At 54.3% G+C, this 23,615-nt stretch overlaps 3 protein-coding genes across 3 annotated transcripts in view; 1 reads left to right on the top strand and 2 right to left on the bottom strand.

Moving 5' to 3' along the window:
• Positions 1 to 2,420: 2,420 nt before the first annotated feature.
• LOC113948633 (caltrin-like protein 2) lies at positions 2,421 to 3,236 on the bottom strand. The gene is made up of 3 exons (XM_027646372.1): positions 3,157 to 3,236; positions 2,811 to 2,969; positions 2,421 to 2,617 (listed from the first exon to the last, which is right to left on the bottom strand). The coding sequence occupies exons 1-3, from the start codon at positions 3,218 to 3,220 to the stop codon at positions 2,613 to 2,615; spliced, it is 228 nt and encodes a 75-aa protein (XP_027502173.1). The 5' UTR covers positions 3,221 to 3,236; the 3' UTR covers positions 2,421 to 2,612.
• Positions 3,237 to 8,035: 4,799 nt separating this feature from the next.
• On the bottom strand, positions 8,036 to 14,324 carry MATN4 (matrilin 4). The gene is made up of 11 exons (XM_027646095.1): positions 14,252 to 14,324; positions 13,676 to 13,681; positions 12,688 to 13,257; positions 12,224 to 12,346; positions 11,652 to 11,774; positions 11,428 to 11,550; positions 11,165 to 11,287; positions 10,308 to 10,721; positions 9,800 to 9,952; positions 8,927 to 9,031; positions 8,036 to 8,750 (listed from the first exon to the last, which is right to left on the bottom strand). Exons 1-11 carry the CDS (start codon positions 14,322 to 14,324, stop codon positions 8,692 to 8,694), a joined length of 1,872 nt encoding a protein of 623 aa, XP_027501896.1. The 3' UTR covers positions 8,036 to 8,691.
• Positions 14,325 to 17,005: 2,681 nt separating this feature from the next.
• RBPJL (recombination signal binding protein for immunoglobulin kappa J region like) overlaps positions 17,006 to 23,615 on the top strand; it is a 19,053-nt gene continuing 12,443 nt past the window's right edge. The window contains exon 1 of the mRNA XM_027646088.1: positions 17,006 to 17,033. Coding sequence (XP_027501889.1) covers positions 17,006 to 17,033 — 28 coding nt within the window. The remainder of the gene's footprint in view (positions 17,034 to 23,615) is intronic.

The raw sequence follows: 23,615 nt of genomic DNA on the forward strand, positions 1-23,615 counted from the left end.
ACTTGTCCAAGAGTGACTGGCCCCAAACCCCCTGTTTTGGGGGAAGATGGAATAAGCCAGACCTGCCACATGCCAAAGGAGCTGCCGGTTCCCTGCCCTGTGGTGGTGCTGCTGCTGTGATGTGCCACCAGGGATGTTTCTAACTCAAAGCTGGGGCCTTGAGCACAGCCTTTGACCACATTCCCAGCACCAGACCTGGTGGGCTTGTCCCAGGAGAGGGTCCCACAGCAGTGAGTCCTGAGCTGTGGTAAGCCCCCAGGCAGAGAAGGGGAACCTCTCCATCTCCAGGCTACTCTAGCCTGGGGGGAGCAGGTAGCGTGGGAAGAACCAGCATGGAAACACCTCTCTGGCACAGGACTTTCTGCTTTTCCTGCTGTCTTGCTGACACTATGTAGGACACAGAGGGAAATTCCCTTCCTCCTCAGAGACCTGAATCCAGAGGGTTCAGCCAAGGCACACTGCCAGGAGCTTAGCACAAGCAGTGATTCTGACCTGTGTGTTTTGGTGCAGTGCCCAGCTCCTCCCAGGCAGGTGCTGTTGCATGGGGACATACAGGTGAGTCTGATCCAGTGTTGGGTACAGCTGGAAATGCTGTGCACAGCAGGGGTAGCTGTGCCTGGGGAGAGCAGGGTAGAGGATTTGTTGATGCAGCTGCAAGTGGAGGTGCAGTTGGTGCATTGCCTCAGGGGTTTCTGACTTCTCCAAAGCAGAAAGCAGCAGGACTGAGACAGACTAGATGTCCCCAGAGCATCCTCTGGACTCAAAGCCACCTACTCTTGCCTTCCTGGGCCACCAGCTGGGTGACAGGGGTGACATGGGCAAGGCTGACTCTGTCTCAGAGCAGGAAGAGGGACCCCTGCAGGCCATCATATGGAGATCTGGAGGCCCAGGTAGCAGTTTTGGGGAGGATGAGCCCCTCCTGCCTTGCCCTTGTCTCTGCAGAGGAGCTGCTGCCCTGGGCATGGCATCCCAGGGCCATGCTGGGAGACACCCCATGCCTGGAGCTCTGTGCTTAATCAAACCAATTAGCAATTTAATCTTGTTAACAAACCAAGATAATTGCAGCATTATCAAATTAGCCAGCTGCATGGAAATGCCGGCTTAATAGCTGATAATAGCTGGTCCTGATGGGGGAGGAGGGCTGTGATCTGTGACTAATGACCGCGGGAGGTGTAATCAGGCTGCTCCGCCGCGGCTGCCAGCCCCATCCTGCGTGTGGGGATGGCTGGGGGAGCGCTGCGGTTCTGCCCCTCTCACCCCACGGCTTGTGTGCCACAGCACTCCCCAAGCAGAGGGCTGGGCTGGTGTCAGGAGTAGTTTTCCCCTGGAAGGACACCGCACTGGAAAAAAGCAATGTCTGATTTTACACTGAATTTGGCTGATGAGCTCCCAGCTCTTGTTCTGCCTGTCCCTGTTGGATCACTTGGCGTTTCCAGCCTTCCTGACACTGCAGGAGCTCTCCAGTTATCTCTGCCCTCCTGTGGCCAGGCTAAGCAGAGAGGTGGTTTTTCACCATAGGACTTTTTCCTTCTCAATCACTGAATAATTTCTGAGTCTTTGTCTCCCTCCCATTCCTCCATGGGGGGGACCACTCCAGCAGATGCTCTTCCCAGTTTTGGCCAGGGAGCTTCCAGTGTCTGCCTTGGGCCATGCTAGGGGTCAATCCCACAGCCAGAGGCTCCATCCTGCTGTGTTTGGGTAGTTTAAATATATGGCCAGTTGCTGCTGCTCTCCAGATTGGCTGGCTCGTGCTTGGCAGGCAGTGGGGATCATTATCCGAGCCCTTACACAGCACCAGCTCCTCTCTGTTCTCTGCAGTGTGTGCAGACAGACCAGGCTCATCTCCCAGTCTGGGCTGGGTCTGCTTCTTGAGAATGGGACATACAAGCCTGGCATCAGCCATGGGCTGGGGAGGGCTGGCAGGCATTGTTTGGGCACCAGCACAGGCTGGGTGATGCTCTGCCCCTGCAGCACATGGTGTAAGTGCCTGGCTCTGCTATTACACTGGGCAGAGGCTGGCGGGTCCCTCAGGCTGCACATGCTCACTCTTGATGATATTTCTTGGCATTTCCTGAATTTTTGTCCCTGGCACTCAGCTGTACAAAAATTACAAGAACCCCTTGGAGCCGTGATTTTATTGTCCTGGCTTGAGGCTTTCCCAGGCAAGTTTCCTCAGCTGAGTTTTCCCCACCAGCTCAGGTCCAGTGAGGGGTTCAGCACCACTTGGGTCTGTGTGCCCCTGGATGGATTTTCTCCTTGAAGCCAGCCCCTAACCACACTGCAGGTGTGTAGCCAGAATGTTTTCATTCTCTTCCACAGGCAGAAATTCTGGGGTGAAACCAGCAGTGGGGCTGTGTGCCAGGACGGGTCCAGAGAGGGGCAGGAGGAGGTGGGGAAAGGAGTCACACACCACAGGCACCCCTGAGACAAGCCTCTTTTATTTGGTAAAACAGCAGTGGAGAAGCAGAGGGAGAGGGCAAGCAGGTGGCACATGGCACTGCACAGGAGCTGTCATGGAGTGATCTTGGGGCCGAGATGGTCTGAGCATGGGCTGGGGCCAGAGGTGGTACGGGGATGCTGAGAAGGCCCTCGGTCTGTCCTGGGAGCTGAGTTCACACTGGTGAAAGGGAGGGAAAGAAGGTTGGGTCTGGTGTTCAGAGTAACCTCAGCCCACATGTTTGCCCACCAGCCACCCCCCATCCTGACAGTGGAGGGCTCTGGCAGGGGGACACAGCTCCCTGCCCACCATCATCACACCCCCTCTGCTGCCCGGGAGGTGGGCACAGGCGGGGGGGCTCCCGAGCTCCTACCGTGGATGGGGCCTCTGCTGGGCTTCGGGATGCATTTCCTCCCGCAGTAGGTGGGGCAGCACTTTCTGAACCGGGGGCACTGCCGGTCGCTGTTGCACCGGTTCGGGGGGTTGTGCAGCGCGCAGACGATGCGGACGGGTGGGCAGGACCAGGCGCTGCCTGCAAGAGGAAGGACTTGTTTGCTCCAGGGCAGCTGCGGGACCCCGGGGAGATGCTGCCCAGCAAACACCCATCTACTCTCATCTCCTCTTCCTTCCCCTCTCCTCCCACAGGATCCTTGTAAACATGACTCCTTCCCAACCCCTGAGCTTTTCCTCCCTGTACCTTACCCTGGGATGTCCCATACCTGTTGGCAGTTCTGCCCAGAGGATGAGCATCCCCACCAGGACGAGGGCGGCCACCGACCTCATGCTGCCGTGTCCCTGGGAGGTGTGAGTGTGAGAGCTGTGGCACACAGACATTTAAACCCTTCGGGAGGATGGGGGTGGGGAACAGGATGTTTGTACCTTTTTTCCTCTGCCTGTTGCATTGTGTTTTCTGGAAGCCTTTTGCACAAGACACAGAGGGTATTGTTCAATTGCTCAAAAAAACGTTATTCCATTGCACAGCTGTCCCCTGCAACCACACCTGGGGTGAGGGTCAAGCCAAGGGAAGATGGTCCAAGGGTTCCCCAGGCAGGCTGGAGGCAGTAAAGCTGCTTTCTTTGGGGCAAGTACTCTTCTACAGGTGTCCTTCTTCAGGAGAAACCATTGTGGTGACTGTGCCATGTTCCCCTCTGGGGCTCTATTAAGCGGGTTTCCCCTCTGTACTTTGCTTGCATGTGGACCTGCAAACCAAAACTTACAGCACAATCCAGATCAGCATGAGGCTTCCTGTGCCTTCCCAGGGATGATCCTTCAAGTTTTTCCCAGAGGTAACTTGCCCCAGCCCCAAACCCTCTCGACTCCTGCCCCACTGCAAGTAGAAGCTAATATGGGGAAAACAGCTTTGGCTTAGCCAAGAGTGAGTCTTTTTCAACCTCTTTGGGGGTCACCCGAACCCCTTCTCTGGGTGGCTGCTGCCTTGTAGGAATCAGGTTGATGCTGGAAGAAAGTAACTGGCTTTGCTGGGGTAGCCCTGTCATCAGCCATGATGGAACACAAGGACAGCTCAACTAAGCCCTAACTCTTGATGGCTGTAGGGAATGGGGACTGTATTCCTTGTCTGGATGGCAGAGGTCCCACCAGCATTCAGCCCTCCATCTCTTCCTCCCTTCCAAGGAAACGCTACACCCTGTTTCCCTGGCCTTCTTTAACTGCCCTTGGGCAATGGGAAGTTGCTCCATTTCCACCGATGGGTCGATGGCCCCCTCACCTTGTGTAAGGGGTTCCTGGAGCCTTTCTGTGGGACTTCTTGGGCTGGCAGGAAACCAAACTGTGCCGGAAGCAGGCTTTGGGAATGTCCCTGGGAGGCGAAGGCTCCTGCAGTCAAACACTCCACATTTCCACAAAGAGCAGGCTGGGGCAGCCCCTGATTTTGTAACCAGGAAGGGTGAGGAGCAGCAAAAGCCCAGTATCACCCCTACATGCTCTGTGCAGCCCCTGAGCCCCCCAGCATTGCACTGACCCAGCCTCTGGAGCCACCGCCTTCCATCCAGGGCACAGTGGGCATCTCACTGCGCTGCTTCCTTTTCAGCCTTCCATTCTCAAGTCTTAATGGACCACAGTAACTTACTGGATATCTGTTAATTATTGTCCAATTTCCCTGTTAACTCTGTGGCTGCATTTAGCTCTTTGTAAAGTCATTTATTAAATAACCGGCAGAGGATATAGCCAACCCAAATAGAGTTTCTGGGCTGTGCACCAACAATTTAGCACTTTTAATGAGAAATACAAGCATTGGATTAATTTTTAAGCAATCCTTTGGCACTCAGCTGCTGTTGGGGCTGGAAAGGACAATGCTGTGCTCCCATCTGGTGCCAGGATCCGGCTGAGGTGGGGCTTGGACCTATGCTTCCAGGGGAGGAGAAAAAACTAAGGAACAAGGCTTGGATTAAGCTGCAGAGAAGATGGAGGGGAAGAAATCCATCTGAAGCATATTCAGTAGTGCTTTTTTCATAGCAGGGGGAATAGTCTGAATTCTTTCTGTTGTAAACTTCCACAGAACAACCAGGACCCAGGCATTTCTGGGCACAGGATTGCCTGCAGACCCTGTGTTGCTCTCTGCTGCGTTGCAGCACCCATTGCCCCAGGGTCCCTCAGAGCAGTCCTCGTTCCATATGGCTCATGCTCTTCTACATGAAAACCACTCTCTGAACCTCCTCCCGAGGCAGCAAGACCCGAACTGTCGGATGCTGAGAATGCTGTGGCAGATGCTGCATTTTCCCAGCCAGAGCAAGGCTCTCCAGTTTGTATTCCCTGGGGATGGAAAGGATGAGACCAGTAGCCCTGGGTCCCCCAGCCTTAGAAAGGTGCACAAAGTGCCCAAGGAACAGCTTGTGCCCTGCAAAGCAGCCCTTGTCCCCCACCAGGGATTGCAGTGCTTTCAACCTGATGATGACTTCCATCCATCAATCCCCCCCTCCATCCAACCATACATTCCCCAGCTCATGGCTGAGGATGCTCTGCTCCCCTCCGTGCTGTGTCCAGCACCTCAGGGTGCCCGGGAGAAGGGGGTGCCCGCAGCCCAGAGCACCATCTGAGCGCTGGTGTCTGGTGCCACCTAGTGAAGAGACATTCATGAGGCTCTGCAGGACCAGGCACGGCCCAGGTCCCAGATGGGATCCCATGGAACAGAGCCCAGCGGGATTTGCATCTCCTGATACCAAGAGTGTGCAATGAAAATTAAAGCAGAGTGTGACCTCTGCCAGTGGGACCCTTCTGTGCAGAAGGTACTCCCACCCTTGAGGGGCCATGCCAGCACCCTCAGACACCTCCAGCCCTGGGAACCCAGAGCAGGTGAAACCACAACTCTACAAATACTGTGTGTGCTGAAAACAAATGCAAAGAGAGCTGGGGTGTGAAATACAAAGACTATTTATTTACAGAAGAGCATCAAAACCGACAAACTGCAGAACATATTTGCAAGAGAAGAAACTTTTAGAAAAACAGCAAGTTTTAAAACGTATTTACATCCTAAAAATCTTCATGAAAACAACAATCGATGAAACGTATTTACAGAGGTATTACAAAACAAAACCTAAAACATATGTACAGAAGACCGGCATCCACGTCCTTCATCTCCATCAGTCCTGGAAGAAAAGCAAGGGCACGGTCAGTGCAGTCGGGCCCTGCTGGGTGCTCCCTGTGCCCCCAGCCTGGCACACGCTGGGCACAGCGGGACTCTGGGGCCAGGCCTGAGCCCGGCTGGGGATGGGACGGGGGTTGTGTGGCCCAAAGCAGGCGCAGGGCAGGCCAGGGCTGGGGCTTGTGCCCCCACAATCCAGGGCACAGGGCACTGTGTCCCTGAGTGGGGTCACCCAGCCCAGCCCCAGCCTGGCGGCAGGTGACCCGCTGTCCCCGGGGCAGGGCATGGCCAGGACGTGCCTGTGCTGCTGGGGGTCTTCATCCCAACACCATGTCCTCCTCATCGTCTTTCTGGTCAATATCCATCTCCTCCTCCTCCATATCTATCTCCATCTCTTCCTCCACATCCTCTTCCAGATCTATCTCCATCATTTCCTCACTATCCAATACCATATCGATTTCCATCTCCTCTTCCGTGTCTCTGGCAGCCTGTGTCAGGGGGCATAGTCTCAGAATGGGATCCCTGTCCCACACCATTCCCACAGAGCTCCAACCCACCTCCATGGGGAGTACCCACCTCCATGGCACAGCACTGTACCTTCATCAGGACAAGAGGGAGCATCCTGCTGGGATGGATGACAAGATCCACACAGCAGCTACTGTTCAGGACTGATGGGTATTGGAGGGAGCAGGTGAGGACAGTCTGCTGGGAGCAGGATGAAGGGTGGTCTCTGAGTAGGGTGAAGGGTGGTCAGAGCAGAGGGTGCACTGGAAGCTCCAGAAAGGTGCAATGGTAGCAGGGGAATGGCTGCTTTGTGCTCGTCGCTGGGTGCTGGCCATTCCACATGGAACACGGACACAACTCCGGGAGCTGTGATGTCACAGGAGTTGTGGGGCTGCTCCACAGCGGGGGATGGGAATCATGGAATGATGGAATCCTTGAATGGTTTGTCTTCGAAGGGACCCTGAAGATCATCTCATTCTAACCTGAGCAACCTTCCACCATACCAGGTAGCTCAGGGCTCCGTCCAACTGGCCCTTCAATGTTCCCAGAGATGGAACCACTCAGGCACTGCCTGTGCCAGTCCCCTCCACCCTCACTGGAAGGAAACATCTTCCTTAGGTCAAACATAAATCGACCTCCTTCAGTGCAAAGCCACCCCCTCTTGTCCTCTCCCCACAGGCCCTGCTGAACACTCTGTCCCAGATTTCCTCTGGACCCCTTCAGCTCCTGCCCAGCCGCACTGAGGCCCCCCTGGGACCTTCTCCCAGCTCAGCAACACCAACTCTCAGCCTTTCCTCAGGGCACAGGGGCTCCAGCCCTCGGAGCACCTTTGAGGCCTCCTCTGGACTCTCTCCAGCAGGTCCATGTCCTTCCTGTGCTGAGGACTCAGTGCTGGGGGCTGGGATGAGCCCTGGAGGGGTTGCAGCTTCATGGAGAACGGTGGAGAATGTTGTGTTATCCCTCCAGAGGAAGGAAACACACTGTTGTGCTTAGATAAAGGAATGAAGATGGTGCTGGTTCTTTGTGGAGTGTGCAGGGATGTGTCAGGAGCAGGTCCTGTCTGTCCCTTGTCCCAGCACACACCCCAGAGTGGCTCCATGAGGTGCCTGGGCCAGACCGTGGGTCCATCCCCCAGTTCACCTTGGAGATCCCTGTGTTCCAACAAGCACAGGCTCCAAAGCAAACCGTGGCAACGGGGACACAGCATCCATGTCATGCTGGCTCCCTCCAGCTGAGGCTGGGCCTGCAGCATCCTTTGCCCACAGAGCAAAACTTTCCCCAAAGGACTTGTGGAGCCCATGCACAAGGGAACTTCCAAAAGCCAGAGGCCCCTGTCCTGATGCAGAGACACCTCTGGGGCTCTGAAGCCCTGCTGAAAGGAGAGGCACGTGACATACAAATCTTCAGGGGGTTTATTGTCAGGATAGAAATTCCTTTATAGAAAAGATGAGTTTCAAAATAGCACTACTCTGCTCTCAAAATTAAATATACATAGATATATACACACACATACATATTGATAGAATAATTACCATTTTGCTATGTGATTATAAAACCAAACAAGATAATACCGATTCCCAAATAATTCTGCCAAACTAGGGCCAAGGGATCTGACAATTCCTGCCACCTGCTTTCCCATGGGAGCCCACCTTGGCACCATGGCAGGAGCTGGACAGGCATTCCTGGCCCTGCCTGTGCCACCCAGCTCTTCTTGCCCCACCACTTGGCAGCAGTGGTGAAACTCTCAGGATGACACCACTGTAGGATTTTTCTCTTGCAAAGTAGCTTGCCAGGCTCCAGAGGGGCTGTGCAGGGCTGGGTCATCCTAGTTGCTCTGTGGAAAGGCCAGGTACCACATCTGTCCAAAGACCTGTCTGGCCACACAGTCATCTCCCCTCATCCCAGACCTTCCAGCTGGGAGGAACGAGGCAACAGCGATGGGTGAAACCCCTTGGCTTCACAGCAGAGGTTTTGATCAAGTTCCTTTTTGGTGTTCTTAAGATTTTTTTTTAAATACAATCCACATCCCCCCCCGGGGATTTTGAGATATACGAACAAACACTGATGCTTTACCATAACCTAGCAATAATAATGTCATGTAGCTACTGTACATCCCTGTGCCCCATCTGAGTGCTGCAGCCCTCTGCCAGGATCACTTCTTGTTGGCAATCTGCTTTTCCAAGTCTTCAAGTCTGGCTGTCATCTGAGCAAGTGAGCGTGCTAAGGAAACAGCGTGAGCCGGACGGTGTGGGGGGCAAAGAGCTTTTTCCCTTTGAAGAAGCCTAAAATTCTCCCCACCCCCCTTAACTTTCCCTCCCTTCCCCGTGTGCGCTCTGTTCTCAGCTGCCCTACACCCAAGCAAGCCCAGGTTTCACCATAAAGGATATTTTTCTCTGTCAGGCTCTGCAGGATGGCCACGGTGTTCGTCTGGAACTGCACCAGCGCCTCGCACTCACACGGGCTGCGGATCTCTGTCTCCCCTTTGCCTTCCTCTGGGATGTGGGGGTTTGGCTGCAGTCAGAGCCACAGCCCCACAGTGCCCCCACAGCCCTCCCTTGCTTCTGTACAACTCCCTTGGCCCTACAGCCACCCACCAGGACTGGATCTGAGCCTCATGGCTCTTCCCACTGTTTTGCCCTTTTTTTTCAGCCTCTCTCTTTTTGCCAGGCTGCATCCCTGCTAGCCCAGCAAGTCCTCTTCCAGGCATCCCATCTGGCATCTCGCAGAGCTGTCACACACGTGGTCACAGTGTGCCAGGGACAGCCAACACTGAGCTTTACTTTGCCTTCAGGCTGGGGTGGCAGGTGGCATCTTGACTCCACATCTGCAGCCCAAGCCTTTCCTACAGCAGGAGAACCTTCACAGAAATCCACTGTGGTCCTTGTGCACCCAGCAGAAGAAGCACAGGTCTGGACAAGGCCACCTTTGGAGCTGGGGCAGGGTGCCATCCCAACTTCTGCCCATGCAACAGCATGGGGGTGGCTGCTCACATTAACACTTTTGCATTAACCCCCCCATTTTTTAATTAATCCCCCCAGCTCCATCTTTTCTTCTCCCAAAACCCTCCCTGAGACCCACCTCTATACCCACAAGAGCCTGGTGAGATCCAGAGACAACCTAGGCTCACACCAGCCCAGCTCAGCCTTAGGGTACTTGACATGGAGTGACAGACACACAAACCACCCCAACTGGCTCTGTGGGGACAAGAGGCCCCCCCCCGGCTTGGGGCCAAGTCTCCTGGTGTGTCCAGGAGCACCCACCTGGGCAGATGTTCAGTGAGAAGTTCTCCACAAGGTGGGTCATGGTGGTGAAGTCCGCTGAGTAGGAGAAGTGCTGCTCCACTGGCTCGGAGGCGATCGCTCTCAGCTCCTCTTCCACGGCCTTGCCGACACCCACAGCAAACATGACGATCCCTGCACGGCAAGGACGGATCCTGAGCACTGCGCTGGCCACCCCACAGCAAGCAGCCCTGAACCCAGAGGGGGCAAAGCCGAGGATGCAGGATTTTCTCTGGGCTTCCCAAACACACAGCAGGAATTCGGGAAGGATGGGCAGGAGCAAGGCAGCACTGTGGTGGTGCAGGCTGCTGCATGAAGGATGCTGCTCAGAGCACCTTGCAACCACAGCAGAGCACGTCTGCCCCTGCCAACCCAGGGGATGCAGCCCCCCAAGGCTGGATGCTGCAGCCTCTCCCCAAGACAGCCACCCTGAGGAACCATCCCAGGATGCCCAAAGCACGGTGACCTGGAGTTCCCCAGATCCCCACACCTGACTCCTTCGCTCTCCTGGCCCATTCGGAGATGTCGTCCTGGGAGCGTCCATCTGTGAAGACGAGCCCAATTCTGGGGATGTTGTGGGAGAGAGGCCTGGCACCTTCCAGCTCAGAGAAGCTGTGCTCCACCATGTGCTTGAGGGCAAGGCCTGTCATGGTGCCTTTCTCCATGTACTCCACATCCATCACCGCCTTCTTGATCTCATCCGCGCTGTGGTACTTGTTGAGGGGGAACTCGGTGCGGACGCGGCTGGAGTACTGCACCAGTCCCACCCGTGTGCCGTGGGGGGACACGTCCAGCAGGTCCACGATGCGGTTCACAAACTGCTTCACCAGCTCAAAGTTTTGGGGACGGACACTCTTGGAGCCATCGATCACCATCACCAGGTCGACGTGCCCAGCTCCACACTCTGCAAGCATGGGGTGAGATGAGAGGGGACCAACCTGGCTATGGGCACTGACAGAGTGAAGGTGCCCGGGGCTGGGGCAGAGCTTCTGGGCTTCAGGACACTGTGGGGAGCCCCTGGAACTGCAGCTGGGAAGTGGGGCAAAGCATGCGCAGAGGATTCAGCCCAAAAACCTCCACTGACACCCCAACACCCTGTGAAAGTCTTTCCTAGGTCTCTCTTTTCCTGAACCTTTCCTCAAAGCTGTGCATCTTCTGGGCCATGTCTCTGAGGAGACAAGCATCCATCCCTGCAGGACCAGGGTGCTCCCCCAGGCACAGCTAGCTCTCCATCTCTTCCAAACTAGCTCAAAGTCCCACTTAGAGTCCCCCAGCCCAGTTTCGGGTGAGCCCTCCCCAGGAGAGCCCAGACGAGGAGAATGCCAAGATCCATGTCCCAGTACTCACTGCTGCATGTCTTCCCATCAGCCTGGAGCTGCTGGCCCTCAGGGCACATGCAGTGGTAGGAGCCCTCTGTGCTCACACACTTGAACTCGCAGCCGTGATCCACCCCGTTGCAGAGGTCGGTGGCTGGAAGACAAGCCAAGGCCAGGGGGTTATCTCCATTCAGGTGGAGTGGTCCAGGAACAGCCCTTCCCCTGGGGACAGGGCAGGACATAAAGGCATCTGCCATATGCACAGCCTGTGCCATGTGCCACGCTGGGACCTACCCCTGCAGGACCTGCCGTCGGGCTGCAGCGTGTACCCGCTGCGGCAGCGGCAGTAGTGCCCGCTGGGAATGCTCACACACTCGTGCTGGCAGCTGTGGTTTCCGAAGCTGCAGTAATCGATCACTGGTGAGAGAAGGAGAAGTGAGGGCAGAAAGGGAAAGACAAGAGGAGAGGGAGAACGAGGAGCAAAGGAAGAAGGGACAGGGAGGGAGACCATCACTTACTAATGCAGCTCCTCTTGTTCTGGCCGAGGTAGTAACCTGGCCGGCAGCGGCACGAGTACGACCCCCGAACGCTGACACAGTGGTGCTGACAGCCGTGTCTCCCATCTGCACAGGCATCAATGGCTGCAGGGGAACAGGACACCCATCACCTTCCTGTCCCGGCCTCCCTGGGACCGCTTCAGGACTTCAAAGCAGCTCCCAGCACCGTGAGACAAGAAGGAAAAGTCTTGGTGTGGTGACCAGGCCGACTAACACGGCTTTGAAGTAAAATATAGGGAAAAAACACTGTGCTCTTCAGTGCTGGGATGTGCATCCTCTGATGCACACTACCCAGACCCCCTCAGATGACAGGCCATACGGGCCCCAAGTGTTCCATCCCAGAGGGGTGGCCGGGATTTGGCAACTCTGAATGTCTGCAGTCATTACAGACCCGGGAAGCAGAGGGCCCAGTGAAGAGAGCACCCAGGCTGCTGCTGGCCTTGCTGGGTCCTCTGCTGTGTCCCAGCTTCCCTCCATGGGACCCATAACTATAGGCTCCCTATGAGAGTTCAGATAATAAAAAGAATTTTTACAGGAACAGGTCTTTCCATCCACGTTGAGCCTGTAGCCAGGGTTGCACTCGCAGTAGAAGGAACCAGGGGTGCTGACACAGCTGTGCTGGCAGCCGTGCTCCTGCTCCACACACATGTCCACCCCTGCAAGACAGAACGGGCATCAGAGTGGCCCACGGGCACACTGGACGCTTGGGACCCCAGCTTTGGAATATGCCCTGTCCCTGCAGCAGAAGCCACTGGGACGACCCACACAGCCCCAGCCCTGTCAGCCCCAGTGCTCAGCCACTGATTTCCAGTGTACAGACATGGACACTGTGCAGTGCCCTGTCCCAGCATCTCACTGGGGAGGCTGCTTCCCCATCCACACTGCTCCCAGCATGGGCAGCCACCCCAAACACCCCTCTGAAGGTCATCTTCTGTCCCTGGTGAGGAGCAGACACCAGGGCCACCCTTGCCACTCCGCAGCAGCAGCCCTCACTCACCGCAAAGCTTGTCCTGGAACTGCTTCCCAAACTGCTGGATGAGCTCAAAGGACTCCACCAGGAAGACGTGCTCCTCCAGGGGCGGCGAGGCCATGGCCCGCAGCGAGTTCATGTCTGCCCGCTGGATGCCCACGGCGTAGATCTCAATGCCAGCATTCCGGGCCTGGGTGGCCACCTCGGTGACACGGTCCTGGGGCCGCCCGTCTGTCACGATGATGGCGATGCGGGGGATCTTCTTGTGCGGAGGGCGCGCGCCCTCCTGCGCGGTGAAGGCCACGTTCATGACGTACTGGATGGCCAGCCCCGTCATGGTGCCCTGGGCCAGTGGGATGATGCTGTTGATGGCCCTCTCCATCTCCGCCCGCGTGAAGAAGGTCTTGAGGGAGAAGATGTTCTGCACCTGGCTGGAGTACTGGATCACCCCCACCCGCGTGGCGTTGGGGCCCACGTCCAGGTTGCCGATGATGTCGATCATGAAGCGCCGCATGGTCTCGAACTCGAAGGGGCGCACGCTGCGGGAGCTGTCGATCACAAACACGATGTCCAGGGGACCCGTCCTGCACTTCAGGGCTGGAGGGGAGCAAAGAGACGGTTCAGCCTCGTGGCTGTCTGCGGGGAGCAGGTCTGGGAGCAGAGACATCCTTGCTGGGTGGCTGGAGGGGTGCTCAGTCGGGGATGGAGAGAGCGGGTCTGGGTAGCCCCCACAAACCAGCACCTTTCCACCGCCCAGTAAAGTGATGGAAGGTGCTGGTAGAGCTGGAGCAGGGCCAACAGGCTGGGGAGACATGCCTGACTGTGGGTTGTTGTGGTTGTGTTTTTTTTCAGGGCGGAAAATGAGACAGAGAAGAGTAAAGCTAAGGGCATGCACAGGGTGGGGATCAAGCCAAAGAGCCTCTCTTGGACATAAGGATGATACTTCCAGTGAAAATTGGGAGATTGTTCAGCAAGTGAAATGCCAATGAACATATTTTGCTTGGCTTGTGTGCACTCAAGCCTAGGAGAATTTGGCCCTAATGGAAAGCAAACAGTTTGAGTCCCCTTGGGATGATGCCCAGACCTAGGCTGTCATCTCAACTGCTCCGAAGGTCTCTGAGACATACCCACTCCTTTCTCCATTTAGATCCTTCACTGGTTTTAAACTGATATTGATTTAGATCCCTCTGCCCTGAAAGGAGAGAGGCTGCTATCCCTGGCTTTGCTTTGTCTCCCCCCACCATGGAGACTCATACAAGGAGGGGGGTCCCCCTCATGCCTGCACATCCTGCCCGGGTCACAGCCCATGGGGAGGAGGGTCACAAGCCCTGAGCTGGGCTGTGTCAAAGCTGGGGATATGCCCAGAGCAAGTGGCACCAGACCCAACGTGCTGGGGCCGCGCTCAGGCTCCTGCCCCCCATGGCAGCACTGGCAAGTCTGGGCCTCACATCTGGGGGGATCTCCATCCTCCTGGGGATGCCTTCAAAGAAGAGGGATCATGTCCCCCCACCTCACACAGCAAGCTGTCATCCGAGGGCTCCACTGCCCTGATGCTCTCGGTTCTCTCTCCTCCCCATCATCTGGGGCTCACCTGCAGGTTTTGGTCTGGCTTCCAGTGTTGTCAGGAGAAGCAGGAGGAGAGGGGCAACAGGCAGGAGCTTCATCATGGCTCTGCAAGTCCACACAGTTCCAGGGCTGGAAGGATGTGCTGCAGGGAGAAGACAGTGTGGAATCAGTGCAGAGGGTGGGCTGGCCCACAGGGTGACATCCACCTTCAGTGGGTGTCCCCAGGTGGTGCCAAAAACCCTAAGCAGCAGTTTGGACAGATCCATCCCCAAACTTCCCTGAAACCACGTGGGATCTTTCCCATTCAAGGACTGGCAGTCTCAGTACAGCTCAGTTTCATTACAGCAGCACTGCTCTGCCAAAGGGTCTGATTTTCTGCTCTGGGTGGAGCTGGCCATTGGACAAGCCTTATTTTCACTTGCAAACCAGGCAGATGGAATGTTCATCCAAATGCTTTTTCCCCGATTGTGTGACTGCTCTCCACAGCCATTGGAGAGTGGGAAAGCTGCACCCAGGGATGCAGAGCACCAGCCCTCCTGACACTCCCACACAGGAATAGAAGCCCCCAGATGAAACACCAGCACAGATAAAACCTGCTCAGAAGTCTCTCAAAATCACTGGTAAACGTCATTTTTCCACGAAGTTCCATAAATTTATTCTCTACCTGTTTCCAAACTCCCTTTGGAGAGCAGAAGCCTCCTCAGGCAGAGGGTGTAAGGGTGCCTGCACAGGTGGGCTGGCACCCGTTCCTGAGGGAAGGTGCTGGGTGAAGCACTACTGCTCTCCCTCACATCACCTCAGGGTGCCCACCACTCTGTCACCAGTGCTCTGCAGCTCTTCCTGTCCCGCTGGCTTTTCAAGGGATGCTCTGCATCATGACAGTTTTTTTCATGCCTTTAAGGTGGGATCATTGGAGGAAAAGATATTTAAACTGGTTACCCGAAACCTCAGCTTGTCACTTCTCTCCCTCCCTGCCCCACCTCTGTGTTGTCTTGCCTTGCCTTTCCCTCCCTCACCTGGCACCTGCAGGGACATGGATTTATTTTGTTTATTTTTATTCCAGCTCCGGTTGGAAACCCAAGGTGCTGAGGGTGGAAATGCCACAGATAATGCAACTTTCCCCAGGAGACATGCAGTGCCAGGACCGGGCACAGATACTGGAAGGCTGCTTTAAAAAAAAAAAAAAAAAAAAAAGCACACAGAAATTCATTTTATCGGTAGTTATCAGCCGATATTTATTTAGCCCCAGGAGGTCTCAGTTGTAATTCATCACCAGGGCTGCTGTTTAATTGCTCAGTGGTTACGTGCAGCCCTGAACAGCATGTCTTTGACAGCAGGGACACTGATAATAGGTTTCACAGCTGCATCTTAAAACTGTCTCCAGACTCAGTGTTCACACCTGGAAAACTGTATTGAAGAATGAGAAGGACAGAAAAGGGCTACAAGAAGAGACTGGATCCAGAATATCAGTCTCAAAGGGCCTTTCCCTGGAGGTGAGCAGACCACCAGCCCAGGATCCAGTGACTCTGCAGTGGTATCAGGAGCTCCTGCAGAACCATGCAGGGAGGGCCAGTGGGACCGCTCTGGGATGAGGGGATGAGTGGGGGTGGCAGCCTGGCAGGTGTTTTCTAGGAAGCCATGGGGCCGAGGTGAGCATTGCTTGGTGGCCTGCAGTGCTCAGGTGCCTTTGTCCCCTCACGAGAGCACCACGAGCAAGCAGAGAGGCAAACAGACCCTGCTATCCCAGCTTCATTTCCCTATTTATTTAGCAGATTCTTTTTCCAAGTCTTCTTTCCTGGGAGAAAGCACTCACTAACCACGAAATATATTTGGGACAGCTACACCACCTCTAACATTTTTCAGCTCTCTGCTGTCCACACCTCCCTGCAGTGGCAGGCTGCTGTGGAGCCTGTGTCTCACAGCACCCACACAGCTGCAGAGCCAGCACAGAGAGAGGAATGAGCTGTTGGGCCAGGAACCAAGAAGGAGAAAACCAGTTCATGACTGATCTATTTTTAACAACATCTCAGCTTTGGATGAAGTCTTGGCGCTCCCCTCGAGTGGAAGGGCTGATGCTGCCTGGACAGGGCAGGGCATGGCAGCTCAGCCATACATCCAGCGCCTTCCTGGCAGCAGAGACAAGGCTGGGACAGTGTCCTGGGTTGATTCAATATAACACCCAGCCCTGTCTCGGCAGCAGCAAGGATGATGAGGACCAGGAAGCAAAGGTGATGGGATAGATGTCTCCCGGTATCTCTCCCACCATCCCACCCTGGGCAACATCCCTGCTCACTCCCCTGGGGCTGGCAGCACTGAGGCTGACTTGCATCCCCATGGAGGGGCTCCCCACACCCTGAGGGCACCCACATCACCCCCTCCAAGCCCCCTGCTACCATGCAGGAGTGGGAGGGAGATGGGTGGGAAGCGACCGGCTGGCAGGCAGGTGCTGTGAGGGAAGGCAAACACGGGGCCGGCTGCAACAGCAGAGACCTTGAGATAACGCTGAGCTATAAAGGAAAAAACATCCAGGCAGGGACAGTGCTGCTGGCTGGGCTGGCTCAGCCAAACTCGGTAGCAGCCGAGCCGAGAGGGACACCTGGACCATCTCCTGACCTTTCTGATGCATGGGGAAAGCCAGTCATTGCTTTTCACTGCTGAAGGAGATGCTCAGGACATGGTGTGAAGAGAGTGACCAAGGGAAGAGCCACATGTAAGGAGAGAAGGTTAACAATGACCCCGGTCTCCTCTTGACCCCCTCACAATCTCAGCCAAGGAGGACATGGAGATGGATCCCCAGAGACAAACAGGTAAGCCAGCACGCCTTCCCTGGGCACCTCCCCTGGGCACCTCCACTGGCAGTGTTGCTCCCCAGGGCACTTGCATCCCTCCCTGCTCCACCACTTGTCCGTCTGCTCTCCCTGCCAAGTGCTGAGTCTCGGGAAAAACAGCCGCTTCGGGTTTCAGCATGGCCTCCTTGGCAGCTCTCTCCTGGCTACAGGTTAAGAGAAATGCAATGAATATTCCCCTTCTGGTTCATCCAGATGGTCACAGGTTGGACCTGGGCACACCCTCCCTTTGGGCAAGCCCAAAGGACAGGGCACAGCAGGGAGCAGGGTGAGGAATGCTGCTGGCTCCCTACCCTGCTTCCTGTTATAGAGGAGGGGATGGAGCAGATGGAGAAAGGAGGGGTGAAAGGCTCAGGAAGTGGCAGTGCTCTCACAGGAAAGCCCTGACCATACTGTCACGAGGAGGAAAGCAGGTTGTGGACCATGGCTATGGAGTCATGAGCCAGCTCTCAGGTACAACCACATGCAAGGTTTCAAACATCTGACATCTGGGCACATCAACCTTCTGCTGAGATTTATGTTTATGGCAAAAAACACAGGACTCCAGACACCTGCCTGGGCTTGGCAGCCCTTTGGCACATTGTGGGAGCAGCAGCATCTCTGCCCTGGCTCCAGACCCTGCAAGAAGCCAGGACAAGGGATCCCCATGTGTTGCAAGAAGTGGGGAACAGCCTGGGGGCTCCCATCCAGCACGCTTTACCCAGCACAAGCCAGGCTGGAGGGCTGTTTGATAGCACATATTTCTGTGCTGGAAGCCTTGGCCAGTGGTAGAGCAGCCCTAGACATGATGTTGCCAAGACTCACCCTTCTTACCTGCCTTTCCACACACCCTGCAGGGCTTTTCTTTGCAAAGATCCAACCAGGCAGTTTTGGGAAATTGTAATTCAACTCCCACATCAGTGTTGTTTGATGAAAGTATTAAAAAAAAAAACCAAAACCAAAACCAAAAATGCTCAGGATCCCTACACCTGAGTCCTTGTGCTTAGGACACCAGTCCTACCAGGACAACAGCAGAAAGACAGAGAGAGCATCCTCAGTCTGGAGGATGGGGAGACAAACTGTCACATCCTCAGCAGGACAGCAAGTCATCATCCTTCAGATCCACTCCTGAGAGAAAGGCTGCCCCCAAAATACACATGGGACCAAAAGAGGAAGACTGAAGCATGTCTTGCACCAGGCACAGGGGATAATGAAGCAAACAGAGCTACTTGGAGAGGTGTAGACAACTTACATCCGCCTGGAGGCACCTGCTGTTTAAACCTTGATGGACTGCTGGCACATAGTCCAGTATTTGCAAGACCTTCAAGCAGTGTGAAAGGATGAGGCCTGAGACAGCCCAGGAACTGGATCCACCCTTTGCTGGAGGGTTGCCCAAAGGTTGGTTTCTCCCAGTCTGCAGATGCCCAGCTCTCAGTGGTGGCTCTGCTGCCCATGAGCATTGAATCCACCCTCAGGACCATTTTACAGGCAGCATCAGCCTTACACTTCATCACAGCTCCAGAATCTCAGTGCTCATCCCTCACAGCAGCTGGGTGATGAGTGGCAAATCCCACCAGGAAGGACAGAAGTGCAGTTTTCAGAGCAAGGAAGATTCAGGGAGCACAAGCAGTTGAGATCAGAAAATAGCATGATTTTCCAGCCCAAAAGGGTTTTTTTTCCCCCTTTTTGACGACTGATGTGTCCTTGGTTCTTCCCAAACACATATGTGGGAGAACCAGAGCAGACTCTTTCCAGGACATCGCAGTATTCTCCAGTTACAACACTATGGCAGCTTTACTGGGCCAAGTGCCACCTGGAAGGACATGTTTGAAAAACAAGGCTGTATTTCTTGAACAGCACATCAAGGCTCCAAACCCAACAGGAGCAATCAGCAGGAGTGCTGTAACAGGAAAACCTTGCTGGATGCAGAAGGGAATTCTCTTTAACTCCCCTTGCTCCCCAAGAAAGCCACTCCCCATTTTATGGGGCCCACTCCTGAATATTCACAGAGAGGGTAGGAGGAAGACAGGTTTCTTGTCCAGATCCATTTGCTGGCTGAGTAACAGACATCTTTGACTCACAGCTCACAGACTCATACAGGTCCTGACAAGTTTATACTATGAGATGACATTTGAAGTCCCCTTGGGAGGGAAATGCTGGGCGTAGCATGGACAGAGCATCCCCTTCTCTTCTAGATGTTCTCCACAAGAGCACATAGGGTCTTCCTCTGCCATCAATCTGTTGCTAAAAGACCTCCCAGTGCTCTGCAACTCAGTTGGCATGAAAGCCTCTTGCCCAGACAGCTCTGCACTGAGACAGGCTGTACCTGTACCTTCAGCAACAGCTGCCATGAATAAACACCACATTCACTTGCAAATTAAAATGTTAAAGATCAAGCCAAGAGGAAAACATGGTTAGCCAAATCCCCTTGTTCAACTAATCATGTCAGAGATGGCTTCTGTTTCGGGACTGCTGGTGATGTTTCTCTGCTCCTTCCTGTCCCACTCGAGACCTTTAGGCTGCACTTGACCCCTGAGCTGCACAACAGGCAAACACAGCCCTGCTCCAACTGGTGTTTTATGCAAGGCTGAAGAGATCTTGGAATACTTTGATTTTGATGAAGAGTGATCAACAGGGGACATATGCACCTCACTGAGTCTCTTTACAAAGAAAATGCTCTTCTGCAAACAGGCCCTTGGAGGACAGCTGTGCTGGGCCAAGAGACTTCAAACTTTGGAGGGAAGGATGTCTGGGCCATCCAGAAGCTGAGGCAGCAATCCACTGCCCGAGTTCTTGTTCTGTGAGGAAGGTGTTAGAAAGCATTTTTTTTCCCCAGAAATATGCATGTTCAACCGCAAAGGAAAGAGAAATGGCCCAAACCAGCCCCTGGGCTGGTGCAGTTTGTCAGCTGAGCTCCTGATGCAGCAGAGCTGGTATCTCTAAGCAAGGAGATTGATTGTTACTAGCAGGACATCTGTCTCCCGAATCTGCTGCGACCACTATCCCCAGCTGACCTCCAGCAAGTTTACATGGCACAGACAACCACAGACAGCGCCTGCTACTGCAGCCCCACAATCATAGAGTCATTGCCTGACCTCCTTCTCTAAATCTTTATATCATATTTCTCACTCTGGAGAGGTGACTCAATGTGTTGGCATAAGAAAACACGCCAGGAGAATATTCTTGTGCCTCTCCCCTTTATCCTACCCATCCTGCTATGTGTTTAATTGAAATAGCAGAAAGCAAGGAGCGTTTGGTGGCTGTGGAAAGGCACGCGGAGACTTTTTGTCCCTGGCTGAATTTTTTGTGTAGATACTCTTCACAGGGAGACCTCAAAGGTAGCATAGGAAATGTCTCCCACCTAACCTCACAGCTTCCACGTTCCTCTGACAGCAGGAGGACTGCTGTCCCAGGACTGGGATGCCCTCACCCCACAGGTGTGACCAGAGAACAGCTCCCACCAGCGTCACAGCGGGCTGTGTCCTCACTTCTGCCCATGCTGAAGAGCAGGTAACACTTTGGGGAAGCCATCCGAGTCCAGCTGCAAGTGTAGGAGCTGTGAATACCCACAGGCAGAGTTTCTCCATTTCTCAGTTTCTGGACCCTGCCTAATTTTCCAGCCCAGACACAGACTCTTGTACAGTGGGTTACCTCTGCTGTCAACAGATCTGCTCCCACTGGTTCCTGCCATAGACCATGGACTCCTATGGGTCCACAGACTACAGTCAAAGACTCCTGAATTGGCAGTCAAGGAGCACAACACAGCCCAGAAAAAGGAAAACTGAAATCTGGAGAGAAGACAAGTTACTGCCTCCTCTCTGCAAGGGACAACAGCTGAGCCCTATGCATTTCCCTGATGGGCACCAGAAGGACCAGGCTAGGGGTGGATTCATGTGCACAACGAAGTGCTTGGAAGGCAAGAGGATCAGAAGCTTGCAGATAAAGAGGCAGAGGCAATGGCAGAAAGTGGCTGGGGAAGATGGATCCAGCCTCCAGTAAAAACCACCAGGACGGACATGCTGTGTGAGAAACAGAAAAGCTTCAGGCACAGGATCAGGCAAGGGAGTCTGGAGCATCCCATATGGAAACATTGTCATCACTGTGCACCAGCCTCTGGAGTCTCCCAAGCACAGACCTATACCCTCTCTTTTAACAGAGCTGGTTTGAAAACCCTTATTTTTATTCAAGACCGAAGGGGACTGAAGCCTGCTAAGAGCTAGAACTGTTACTTGACACCCAAAGGTACATCTGTGCCCGAGCACCCCCAGATGGGCAATGCTCACCTGCCCACAGCAGGTAACAGAGAGCACCGAGTCGGGGTCCCTGTACCTGGCTGATCAATGGAGCCCTTTTGGCAGCTGTGCGAGCTCCCAGCAGAGCCCGAGTGCTCAATTTGCTACTGTCTGGGCCCAAAGTGGAGAAAACACGATTACTGACAAGTGGCAGGAGCCCCTCAGCCTCCTGGCACGGATGGAGGAGACACGTGTGACATCTGGCACGAGAGGGACCGACTGGTGCTGGGGGAGCAGCTGACTTTTATAAGTTTCTTTATGAGCACCACTCCATCTTATTTTTTTGACATATTTTTCCTAGGTTCCATTCATTCACTCACGGTAGGGCTACTCTGTAATTCCCATGTGTGTGTAGATACAAACTCTACTTATCTCCCCTCCGTGTTTCAGCCCTATTCATCAGGCATTTGTAAATGGCATTTTATGAGCACTGAGTTTTTAACAAGGCAGGCACGCTGCTCCAGAGCGAACAAAGGGGCCCCTATTGGAAACTTTAAAGATGTTTAAACAAAGAGTTCTCTTGAAAACCTTTAACCCCTAATGCCAACCTCAAGGGAAATGCTATGTTATGAGCAATCGGAGCACAAACATCTTCTGTGACCACAGATTGCTTACAACAGGCTGCCTTGTTGGCCACAGCTCCTCTTTTTTCTACCATCGCCAACCAGAGCAGCTCCCGAGCCCATCTTGTGCTGAGCACATACAGCTTCTTTAATTCTTCAGCAACAAACGAAAGTTACAACTTCCACAGAAACCAACAACAGCTTTTTCCAGTTGGATGCAGCAGAACCCTCCCTGCTTTGATGGAAAGTGTTGTTTCACTGCAAACACCAAGATCTCTCACACGCTTTCCAGAAGGTAATTTGCATTTCGGATGAGGCCAAATTTATCTATATCCTGGTGGCAAATATCAGGGCTGAGATCTCAGAGTAGCTTTCCCCCACACACACCTTTTTTGCTGATATCAAATGCCAATCTAATGAATTCCTGCGGAATTCACAAGAATCTGCTTGTGAAATGCAGTTTCTACTTGTTACTGAGAACCTGCACGCTCACTTCCTGGGATTAATTCCTCCTGTTCTTGGAAAAGAAAAAAAAAATCAACTACCCAGAAATGCTACAGAGGGTCCCACAGGGAGGGTCCTACAGAGAGGGACCCAGAGGGAGGGGTCCCACAGGGAGAACTTTATTAGTAATGCAAGTTTAAGTGAAGCCAAAATCCTGTGGGTTCAAGCAGAAGAGGTGAAGTCCTCTCGGAGTTGGGGCTTGACCCCTCTCTTGGACCTCTCTTCCCTCCAGTCCCATTGCACACATGAGGTGGCTTCCATTGATGGGGGACAGTCCCATTTCCCTTCAGCCTGACTCCTGGATGGATTCAGCAGCTTTGAACACCACAGCAAAGGTTGTCCCTGCAGAATGAGGGGCAAAACCCCAGCAGAGCAAATACCACCACCTCGTGTGTCTGCTCAGCTCCGCTTATCTCAGTGTGTTCGCACAAACACGATGAGTGCGGATTAATCTGATTTTCCAAACAAGTTTTCCCATGTAATTTCTTGGAACAAAAGTGCCCAAAGCTAATTTTATCCTGTGAAACTGTTGGAATGATAAGCCGAAGGTGGGTGACTGCTTGTGCAAACACATTTCCGAGTATGCACAGACCCAATTTTCCAGTCGTGCAGAAACTGTGCTTAACAAACTTAGGGCACACTTCTGAGCTTATCTTTCTGCAGGATCTCTATCTCCTATTGCTCAGTACGCCTTGCCCAGGTGTACCTGACCTTATTATTCTCTGCCAAAAGAGATCCTCGGTTGTGTAAGCAGGAACCTGCCCGACAGCCAGGCAGAAGGTGAGCAGGGCAGGCAGGCTGAGCCATCCCGGAGGCAGGGAAGAGTTCGCATCCCTCGCACAGAACCGACGGACCGAGCGGGTACCATGCCCTGACTGCCCAAAGGACATACCCCGGCCCAGGGCACCGCTGCGGGGGCCAAGCCCGCACAGTCGAGTGTCGGGAGGGCTCCAATCCGCCGAATGTGGGGAAAAACCCTCTGGGGCAAAAGCTCTGCTCTTCCCCTCCTCCCGGCTTTGCTTTCTGCTCCTGACGCCCAGGATCGCCGCCCCCCTTCCTGTCCAAGGGAAAAGCCCCACTCCAAGGAAAAGCTCCCCGGAGGCTGCCAACCTTCGCGGCAGCGCTCGGCGCCGCTCACAGCCCCACCGGGCCGGGATGGGGATCGGGACCGGGATCGGGACCTGGACCGGGATGGGGGTCGGGAC

This window comes from Corapipo altera, unplaced genomic scaffold, assembly GCF_003945725.1.
Source record: "Corapipo altera isolate COAL_440 unplaced genomic scaffold, ASM394572v1 64, whole genome shotgun sequence".
NCBI lineage: Eukaryota > Metazoa > Chordata > Aves > Passeriformes > Pipridae > Corapipo > Corapipo altera.

What these genes read in the sequence shown, in the direction of transcription:
- LOC113948633 (XM_027646372.1), bottom strand. Translation starts at nt 3,220, where the DNA reads ATGAGGTCGGTGGCCGCCCTCGTCCTGGTGGGGATGCTCATCCTCTGG. An exon ending in CTGGGCAGAACTGCCAACAG is followed by an intron (nt 2,970 to 3,156) that starts GTATGGGACATC and finishes TTCCTCTTGCAG; the next exon opens with GCAGCGCCTGGTCCTGCCCA.
- MATN4 (XM_027646095.1), bottom strand. Translation starts at nt 14,324, where the DNA reads ATGAAGCTCCTGCCTGTTGCCCCTCTCCTCCTGCTTCTCCTGACAACA. An exon ending in GAACAAGAGGAGCTGCATTA is followed by an intron (nt 11,551 to 11,651) that starts GTAAGTGATGGT and finishes TTCTCTCACCAG; the next exon opens with TGATCGATTACTGCAGCTTC. An exon ending in GCAGAGCCTGACAGAGAAAA is followed by an intron (nt 8,751 to 8,926) that starts ATATCCTTTATG and finishes TAGCACGCTCAC; the next exon opens with TTGCTCAGATGACAGCCAGA.